Source organism: Carlito syrichta, unplaced genomic scaffold (genome assembly GCF_000164805.1).
Source record: "Carlito syrichta isolate Samal-C Ts95f unplaced genomic scaffold, Tarsius_syrichta-2.0.1 Scaffold136857, whole genome shotgun sequence".
Classification (NCBI taxonomy): domain Eukaryota; kingdom Metazoa; phylum Chordata; class Mammalia; order Primates; family Tarsiidae; genus Carlito; species Carlito syrichta.
In genome coordinates, this window is record NW_007080953.1 from 398542 (window position 1) to 409522 (window position 10981).

The 10981-nt window shown below is 41.3% G+C and overlaps 1 protein-coding gene across 1 annotated transcript in view; it reads left to right on the forward strand.

The window, feature by feature from the left end:
• STOM (stomatin) overlaps positions 1–9255 on the forward strand; it is a 32881-nt gene extending 23626 nt beyond the window's left edge. The window contains exon 7 of the mRNA XM_008049784.1: positions 7276–9255. Coding sequence (XP_008047975.1) covers positions 7276–7470 — 195 coding nt within the window. The 3' untranslated portion in view covers positions 7471–9255. The remainder of the gene's footprint in view (positions 1–7275) is intronic.
• Positions 9256–10981: the final 1726 nt, after the last annotated feature.

The window sequence follows — 10981 nt, forward strand, 5'->3', positions numbered from 1 at the left end:
CAAGTAGCCAGAGCTCAGGCACATGCCATGATGCCTGGCTAATTTTTTTTTATTTTTTGATTTATTGTAGAGATGAGGTCTCACCAAGTTGCCCAGGCTGGCCTCGAACCCACGACCTCAGGCAGTCCTCTCACCTCAGCCTCCCTAAGTGCTGGGATTATAGGCGTGAGCCTATAGGCCCAGCCTCAGCTTGTTTTTCTTACTGAGTCTTATTTTTTAATTACAAAAAAAGTAAAACATGCTTACTGTAGAAAATTGAGATAATCCTGAAGTGTTTTGTGAAAGCCCTCCCTGCCACTTCAGATCATATTGCCCCAGAGGTCACCACTCTTAACAGTTCAGCGTATTTAGATTTACTTGACTAGGTTGTTGGATTATTGGTTTGTTTGTTTTACAAAGGCAGGGTTATACTGTGCATATTGTTCTGCACCTTTCTTGTTCACTTCATATTTCATGGGCATATTATTCTTGTATGACTGCATGCCCTATGCTTTATTCTTCTAATTCATTATTGAGTACAAATCAGTAGTTCCGATTTCAGAACAAATGGGCAATGTCACCATTCCATTCATATTAGCCATTCCTTACTTATTTTGTCTTATTTTTCATTCTCTTTTCTCAGTATCTTTCTCTCTTACTGTTTCCTCTTCCTCTTCTTCCCCTTTCCTCTTTCTTTGATGTCTAATTTTCTATCCTTTTCTTTTCATCATCATCCCTTCCTATGTCTTAACCCTGCATGGGTGGCACGGCCTCTCTAGGTGATGGAGAGGAAATGTGTGTTAAGCTAACATAGAAAAGAGGATCTTTTAAGACAATAATGTGTAAAGGGAAGGTTATCTCACGAAACAGGGATATCTCACGAAACCCAAGGGTAGAAAGTAGAGTCAAGCCTTACCAGATTGGAACCAGAAAGCAGTCAAGCCTGAAGGGAGACAGTCATTCCCTTTACCAGGCTACATCTTACTATAGACAGCTTGTGGTGGAGAATGACTCCAGTATTAGTACTGGAGACAGAGCAGCTCTAATTCTACATTCACAGAAAAGAGATTCTCTTTGGCCCAACTTTGGTCAAAGAACGAAGTCAGATATTAGTACAGCTCCTCAGCCCCATGCTTGTGAATGGGTAGAGGAAGAAGAGCAGTTTTCAGGGGAGGAGTTGCTGTGGACTTGACAAATCTCCCAAGATACAAGGAGCAAGCCAAATTGTTGTTATTAGAAAACAGTAGTAGCTGGTGATAATTAGCTGGCTGCAGAACTCTGCTCTTCTTTTAGGATGCCCTTTAAGCAACAAGTTGGTAACTATAATTTCTTGGCTGGCACCAAATAGAGTAGTTCATTTGACATGCTACCTCTAGAGTTTTTTATTAACCAGAATTTTTAGGTTTTCTTAATATGATAATTGATGCTTGTGATAACAACCTGTTGATACTGTAGAATCCTCAAGTGCCTTCTTTCAAAATTACTGCATTTATAAGATTAAATTATATTAAATGTACCCTATTATTATCAAATTATCTTGAAAATTAGGAATGACTTTTACCTAGCATATTTTATTAACCAAAAGCCTCGTTTCCAAACCATATTGAATAATTTACCATACATACACTATGTAGGACATCAGAGCCTGAAGGATCCTCAGAGATTATCTTCCAAAGGTGACAAACACCGTGCCCAGATGCTGCCATTGCACCCTCTTATTCCCATGCCAGTAATTAACCACAGTACTGTTTCCCACTGAGCTTAGACTTGGCCTCAGAACCCTTCTATAACACTCTAGGTAACAACCCTCAACTTGCTTAGAGTTAGTCCTAAAAATGAAATTTGTTTGCCATCCCATTACTCAAATTAACAATGAAGCCCAGATAAATCAAGTGATTTCCTCAAAGTCATAGAGTTGATTACTGGCAGTAGAAATTACAATTCCCCTCTGCCCATCACTGCCTCCTCCGTAACTTCCCAGAATGAACTGAGCCTCTTCCATAGCATTCGCACCAGTTTGGAAAGAAAGTTCCTACCTTCCCTTTATAACAATAAGAAAAGATAGAGGAAGCCAGTTAGAATTCTAAATTACCCTGCTCCCACTTGGATGGGGCTGTAGGGTTAGTCTGGAAACAGTCTCATGAACCTGGGCAGTGACTATCTTTAAGGTTAGAGTTGACACAAGGAATCATAATGAGCCGAGCCCTTCTGTAAAATATAGTTACCCTGCAACAACAAAGGCTTATGTTGATGTTCCCAAGGAAAATAGGAGGTCACAGTTTCTTCAACAAATAAATGGCTGAGGAAAGGAGAGAGAGGATGGGAGAGCCTATAAAGAGACTTCGGAGGAATATTTCTTAAGTTAATTAGCCATCAGGGAAATGCAAGCTCAAATTGCAAGCAGATGCCACACTTGACTTCTACCAGAACAGCTTGAAAAAGAAAAAAACCAAGTGTGGGTGAGAAAGGAACTAGGACTCTCGTTCTGCTGAAGGGAGTGTAAATTGGTATAACCGTTTTAGAAAACAGTCTGGCAGTATTTACCAAAACTGAGCATTTGTATACCTTTTGAGCCAATAGTGCCACTCATAAATGTGTATCTAGCAGAAGCAGAACTAGAATGTTCACTGCAGCACTTTTTAACTGCCCCAGACTAAAATACCCAAATGTGCATCACTAGTTGAATGGATAAAATATGGTTTAGCCGGGCTCGGTGGCTCAGCCTGTAATCCCGCGCCTTTGGGAGGCTGAGGTGAGTGGATTGCCTGAGCCCGCGGGTTCGAGACCCGCCTGGGCAGCAAGACCTCATCTCTACAATAAATCAAAAAATCAGCCGGGTGTGGTAGCGCATGCCTGTAGTTCCAGCTACTTGGAAGGCTGAGGCGGAAGGATCGCCGGAGCCCAGCAGGTCAAGGCTGCAGTGGCCGGAAGCGGCCACTGCACTCCAGTCTGGGCGACAGAGTGAGACTCCAACTCAAAAAATATATATATATATGGTTTACTCATATGAAAGAATACTACATAGCAAAGAGGATGAAACTAAGTGCTGACAAATATAATTTGAGTGAAAGAGGCCGATTACAAGAGGACATTTTATCGAATGTTAGGCTTTTTAAAGTTTTCAGACCAGCTCTTAATGGCTTGAAATGTAATACCTTTTGTGTTTACACTGTCCTTTATTTCCTTCTCATAACTCTCAGAAAAATGCCTGGCACATGTTTTCAGGCTCATATTTCTGAGTCTTAGCAGTCTATTAATTGAGAGGGGAGAGTGCAAACACACAGAAGATCACCTTTCTCTACCCTACCTCTGCCCAGACCAACTGGTCTACAGAAGGAGACACCAATACCAACCTCACATATGTAAAAATGGCAGATTTTTAAATGATGGTCTGTAAAAATAAAGTGCAGATTGACATGGGATTACTATACATTTGACAGAAGCCCCACATGCCCACAAATAACTTGCTTTGCTCTCTGAGATCTTGTCAGTGGAGTAATCTTGGCCTGTATTTAGACAAAGCCAGCGGTGTTGTGTTCGCATCTTTGGCAGCTTGCTCAGAGCAGCCTTTCTATGAACAAAATGTGTGCCCAGCCCGGTGGGTCTGGCTTCCCAGCCAAGAGATTGTGTATTGATTGGTGGTGGGAAATGAGATATCTTTGCAGTTGGTCCAGGTACAGACAAAAAAGTGCCTAATTGGATATCTGAGATGACATAAAAAAAATCAGAGGCTGCTGCTCTCGTGGCAGGGGATCACTGACGTGTTTATTCTCTACAGTGCTTGCCTTGGAATACAATACAAGGTACTCTTTGAGCATATCTAACACTTGCCCCATCTCACAAGCCATGGTGGGTAGCCTTGATAAATTAAGGTTTTTGTCCTGTAAACTGGAGTCTTTCTCTAATTGAGTATCATATCCTGTATCCTGTCTTCATTAATGACACATACTCATGCAGCCAAAACCTAGAAACCTGCAACTCAACCTCTGTTCCCCTTTCCTAGCCACACCTGGTCTCTAAATGCTGTTGACTCTTCCTCCTAAATAACTCCCCAGTCCATTTTGTCTTCCATCTCCACCAGCAGTAAATCATACTAACACTCTGAAGCAGTTCCCCTAACAGCTCTCGATCTCTTCTCTCTGTCCTCAGACATCCATCACTGTTATTTCAAACTAGATCTGATGAAGGTTGCTTACCTATTTAAAACCACTCCACAGCTACCTGTTGCCTGCAGAATGAAAACCAGACACCCGGGCCTTTGCTGCCCTTCAGACCCTGGCCCCCTTCATTTCTCACCTTTCTCCTCCTCCTTACACAGTATTCAGCCACTTTGCAATTTTCTGGAATTCCAACTTTTGTATGTCTCAGTACCATCTCATGCGTTCTGCCTAAAATGTTCTTCCTCATCTTTGTCCAAAGAGCAGTTGTTTCATCCTTTAATATTCAACTTCTGTAATCTTGCCATCTCACCCTCTGCAGGATTTTCTTTCTTCTCTGTGCTAGCACTGTGCCTTGTACATATTTCTGTCAGCCTTTATCAAACTAGAATAAAATGGTCTGTTTCCATATCTGCCTTCCCTACTTGACTTGGAGCTGAAGGAGGCCATAGATTCCATTCTCTATCCCTGGCTTCTTACAGGGGGCTTGTTAACAACCTAAAAGACTCCCAAAGCTTGCTTGTATAAGTGAATGAAATTTCATTGGGCATAAGACCATTGCTTCCAATTCTGATATTCATGGAATCTTATGAACCACGAATATTTTGAGATCCATGTGCCGATAACCTGGTAAAACGCACTTTTAATCTTGATGATTATGGTATCTTTATACTTTTCTCCTAGGACTATGAATGAAAGTAACTACCTTGAATCTTTTGTACATTGAAGCATAGACATCGGGTCTTTACTTCTCACTTGTCATTCCTGTATAATAGCCTCCACTTATTCATTGGGCACTTTGTATACCTTCTCTATCTTCCTCACAATGGTCCTATGCAATAATGTTAGCCCATTTGAAGAATGGGAAACTGAGGTTCAGGATGTTAAATAACTTCTCTGAGAACATTCAGCTGGTAAGTGTTAGATTAGGGGTTTGAGCTCAAGTCCATTTAACTCCAGAGTCCCTGTTCTTGCCAGTGATGTTCAACTTTTTTTTTTTACCAGTGTAACGTCTTAAAGAATTTAGAAAAAAGTATGTAATTTCTGTCATGTTGTAAAATATTTTAAAATAAAACTGTTAACATCATTCTTTTAAATGTAGCCAGTGAAATTTAAATAATATGTAGTTATTCATTTAAAAACATGTGAACAAGTTTTTTTTTTTTTTTTTGAGTTGGAGTCTCACACTGTTGCCCGGCCACTGCAGCCTCGACCTGCTGGGCTCCGGCAATCCTTTTGCCTCAGCCTTCCAAGTACCCGGAACTACAGGCACACGCTACCACACCTGGCTAACTTTTGATTTATTGTAGAGATGAGGTCTCGCCAAGTTGCCCGGGCGGGTCTTGAACCTGTGGGCTCAGGCAGTTCACTTGCCTCGGACTCCCAAAGAGCTGGGATTACAGTCTGAGCCCAGCCATGAACAAGCTTTTTTTAAGTCACAAATTTTTTAATTGTCTTTTTCTTCTTATACTTAAATTTCTATTCTATCTCCCCCACAGATACTTTTCTTTTTCTTTTTTTTGAGTCAGGGTCTTACTCTGTTTCCCTGGCTAGAGTACAGTGGCTCTATCACAGCTCACTGCAGCCTCAACCTCTTAAGTTCAGGTGATCCTTCTGCCTCAGCCTCCTCAGTGGCTGGGACTGCAAGTATGCACCACTAGGTCTGGCCGATTTTAAAATTTTTTGTAGAGACTAGGTCTTGCTTTGTTGCCCAGGTGGATCTCGACTCCTGGGCTCAAGTAATCTTCCTGCCTTGGCCTCCTAAAGTGCTGGGATTACAGAATGCCCCACATGTTTCCTAATATAATAAATTTTATCATGAATTATTTTCTTACTCTGCTGTAACACATTTAGTGTACAAGTTAGAATACATTTCTTTAAAAAAAATTCCTGTGGCTACAAACAAGGTTCTGCAAACATTTTAGAATTTTTCCTAAATAAATATTTTTTTATTAGAAATGCTTCTCTTAATGAGATAAATAAGGAATTAAATCATACATGTGTGGTGTCTATTACTTATTGCTAGAATGAGACATGATTCAGCATCAATTTTGTTCCCATTTTTTATTTTAATAGATATAAGGACTAAGAAATCTCAGTTACATAAATAAGGAAATAGAATGGAAGTTTTTTTTTTTTTTTTGAGTTGGAGTCTCACTCTGTCGCCCAGGCTGGAGTGCAGTGGCATGATCATAATGATTATGACTTATGGCAGCGTCAACCTCCTGGACTCCAGTGATCCTTCCACCTCAGCCTTGCAAGTAGCCAGAACTACAGGCTCGCTACCATACCCAGCTAAATTTTTTTTATTTGTTGTAGAGACGAGGTCTCACCAAGTTGCCTGGGCTGATGTCAAACCCGTGGGCTCAGGCAGTCCATTCGCCTTGGCCTCCCAAAGTGCTGGGATTACAGGCTGTCACTGAGCCTGGCCAAAAAATATTTTTAATGATCTGTCAGCTTTCTGTTTAGTGAGGTCCTCCTTTCTTTCTTTGAAATCAAAGAAGTGTAAATCCACCTGATTTGCTAAAGGATTTTTTCCATTTATTCAAGTCATTCACTTTCTCAACCCCCTTCAGTATTTTGAATTGTGTTTTTGTCCGGTACCCTGGAAAACGGGAGAAAGGCACTTGATCCAGGCACTACTAAGGCAAATCAGTTTTAGAGAAAAACAGCATATGGAAGCTGGGTGTCTAGGAATTGATTTCTTTAAAACTATTCTGGGCCGGGCGTGGTGGCTCAGTCTTATAATCCCAGCACTTTGGGAGGCTGAGGTGAGCGAATTGCCTGAGCCCACGGTTTGAGAACAGTCTGGGCAACTTGGCGAGACCTCATCTCTACAATAAAAATTTTAAAAATTAGCTGGGTGTGGTAGCACACACCTGTAGTTCCGGCTACTTGGAAGGCTGGGGTGGAAGGATCGCCTGAGCCTAGCAGGTCGACGATAGGATGGGCTGTGAGTGAGCATCCACTGTACTCCAGCCTGGGCCACAGAGTGAAACTCCAACTCAAAAAACAAAAAACAAAAAACGATTCTGGTATACTCCTTGGAAAGTTGTGTGAATCATGCCTCAGTTTGCAGATTGCTACATGTCACCATGTGGTTTTCTACAGTTTGACCTCTCCTTTTCCCTATTGGTAGGTCATTGCAGCTGAAGGAGAAATGAATGCATCCAGGGCTCTGAAAGAAGCCTCCATGGTGATCACTGAATCTCCTGCAGCCCTCCAGCTCCGTTACCTTCAGACACTGACCACCATCGCTGCTGAGAAAAACTCAACGATTGTCTTCCCTCTGCCCATAGATATGTTGCAAGGCATCATGGCGGCGAAACACTGAGCTGTATAGGTCAGCACAGAGATAAGCTCTGCCCTTCCAAGGATGAAGTAAGGGACCAAATCAGCCTTTAACACATAAGGAGAGAGTAGGGCAGGAGCCTCAGATATTTTCCCTCCCTTTCCTTTTTTATATATTGAGTGTGGTGTTCTTAGAATGTATAGTAATTATAGAAATAGATGAAAGAATTGTTATCTTGTAAGGGAGAGAAAGATTGGTGATTTATATAAGATAAATTTCTTACTCTTTAAAATATTTAAACGTTTGTATTTTTCAGTTATTATGTAGTAGGTTCAGTCTCGCCTCTTTGACTTCACTGAATCATTCTGAGCCCTCTAAGCAGCCAGACAAGAACATAGACTATAACTGCCACCTGGCTGGGTAAATACGTTGCAGAAAGTAATGACCTTATGCTACATATGTGCCTTACCTCCACAAAATCTTAATTAGGGAAATTTCCCTAATATCCATTTACTTTCAAAATCCAAACCATATTTCAGAATAATCCTCACTTGAGAGTAGCATTTTCTTGCCTGTACCTGTCAGATCTAGAACAAATGGTCAAGATTGTGAAAAAGATTACTGTAAGCCCATCAGAGACTTTAAATTCACTATTATAGTGGTTCTTTTAAAAATAATATGTGCATTTAAAATAATTTCTTGAGCCTTCTTTATAAGTAAATGATTCCTCTGTGGTCTATCTTTCAAACCAGCTAAATATTTGTCACAGAAGTGCTTTTTTCTCACTTTTGCCTATTTTCATATATCAGGCTTTAAATAGTTTTAGTTTTTTAATACAATTTTCTGTAAACCCTATAAGAAATTGCTTTATGCCCATTTGAATAGCTTAAGGACTAAGATACTTTTGTAAAAAATACTTTCAGGAAACCATTATATTTTACTACATGTGATTAACTGTTGTACAATGTGAAATATGGTTACAAGCCCATTCATTAAGTAGTATAAGGAATTCCCAGTATATTGGGCACATAATGTCTAATGAGCTTGGTCAGACACTGTCCAACTTAAGATATCTATATAGATGTAAATGTTTTTTATTTGCTTAGTCATTCTTCTGTCATATGTATTGATGCTGAGAGAGGAAGTGCTCAGCCTATCTAGCCCACAGCCTCTTAGTCTGTAACATTAGGAACATCTTCCGTTTTGCAAATGCCTGTGGATCTGAGCAACTTGGCTTTCCACCTGCCGGCCTGGAAAGCTGGCTGGAGACATTTGTGATACTTCCTCTTTGAGTTCACCTAGAGAAGTCTCAGAATAACTGCTTTCTTTCCCAGCACCACCCTCATATCTGAATCATTGTGCCCATCCTAGCCTGTGGACGTCTCTTCCCTTGTGGCCCATTTCTAAGCTTATTTTAGAAAACCTTGAACCACTGTGCATCCTGGTTCCTGGCAGAGTTTATTAGAGGTATATGGAACATTTCAACTTGGAACTCAAGTAGCATTTGTATTCTGCATTTTTAAATGATGGTTTCATCTGTTTTGTGAGGTGGCTTACCCTTGACTACTGAAGGCCAGGAAATCCCGTATGCTGGCTGAAAATCTCTTCTCAGACTTAGAGTAACAATGCTTTTTGTTCCTTGAGTTTTCCTATTTCCAGATATCAAATTACCTTCATTTTTCTGCCTATCCAATAGGTTGAAATTAAATCACTTGGGAGGGAGGAAGCATAGCAGGAGCTCTAGGATGAGAATGTTCATGCAAGAGATTTTCCAAATGACCTCCCTTTCCAACAGTGTACATAATAAAGTGTATGCATTTTAACTCATTTTCTGTGGGTGAGAGTCTGTTTCTGCCTGCATTTAGTATACGTGGATTTCAGTTTTCTGAAATATTCGATCCTTCAGTTCTGAGCTGCTGTCTTGGCTTCTTCATGTGCTCCATGTGCTTTTTGTGGGCCAGAGGAAGGGAAGAGGTTGCAGCAGGCCGTCTGCAATCTCCCGGGTCCAGTTTCCTCCTTTGCACCAGCCCACCCCATCCCCACCCCCAAAACTTTGGCTGATTTCATTTCCCTTTGCCTTCCTCCAAATGGGACCAGAACCCACTTCTTACTGCACCCACCAGGGCATACCCTCTACTTACAAAGAGATAAATAATGACAAAAACCAATAGGTTTTACCTGCAACATTTAGCCTTTCAAGAACTGTCTTGAATTAATGGCTGCCACTTGGGAGCACCATTCATTTGACCTTATGCTCAAATTACCTGTATATGCATTCTATCATTTTATCTTTAAAATAGCTTGATCAATAGATACTTCATTATCCTTATTTCACGGATGTGGACACCAAGTCACATGGTTGGAAAGGAGCAGAGCTGGGATCGAGACCCAGATCTGTCTAACGCTAAAGCCTCCGAAGGTGTGTCACTGTGACTTCCTGTGACACTGCCTGCCCTGCTGTGCCCATACACATATCACCACCGGCACTGGGTAGGTCACAGCTTTCAAGCCTGCCAGAGTTCACTTGTCTTTACGGTCACAACCAAGCCCTAAATTTAAACCTTGGTTTTGGGCCATCTGATCTAGTCAAAGTTCAGTACAAATGAGGGGAGTCAACCGGGGTGTTTGAAAACACAACTTGTTGTAACACGCCTGTCTGAGCAGGAGGAAACCAGAGTTCCTGGAATTTGAACTTAAATAGACTGTATTATCTCTTGTGATCCCTTCAACACCAGGTCTTACCACGGTCACTTGGCTAGTAAATCATGAAATCAGTGAAACCTTCCTACTTACCAATGGTTTTCAAGCTTCCTTTTAGCAGCAAAGACCTCATCTCTGCCCAGGGCAACGTGCTCAAACCTCTGAACTCAGACAATCCTCTCGTCTCTGCCTTCCAGAGTGCTGGGATTATAGGTGTGAGCCACTGCACCCAGCTAGCAAACCCTTTTTTTCCCCAAAGGAAACTACATTGGTAAAAGATTGAAAGTGTCTTTTACCAGGACAGATTCTTAAAGTTCACATAACATAATACTGAATGTAAAGTCAATCAGTGAGAACAACGAGGCTATTTTGAGAAAATTAATGTTAATCAGAGTTAGAATCCCTTTTTTTTTTTGAGCCAGAGTCTTACTCTGTTGCCAAGGCTGGAGTGCTGGCTTGATCACAGCTCACCGCAGCCTGGACTTCCTGGGGCTCAGATGATCCTTTGGCCTCAGCTTCCCGAATAACTGGGCTTAGATGCATGCCACCACCACTCCTGGCTAATTTTTTGATTTTTTGTAGTGATAAGGTCTCACTTATGTTGCCCAGGTGAGTTTCAAACTCTTGGGTTCACATGGGTCTTCCCACCTCAGCCTCCCAAAATGTTGGGATTACAGGTGTGAGCCACCACACTTGGCCAAGAGTTACTCAATCAGGCTCTGCATTCAATTAATGTCTCTGTTTTGCTTCTAAGTATTTGTGATTTTTTTTTTTAACCACTTAAAAATGGAGTTTGAGCCGGGCTCGGTGGCTCAACCTGTAATCCCGTGCCTTTGGGAGGCTGAGGTGAGTG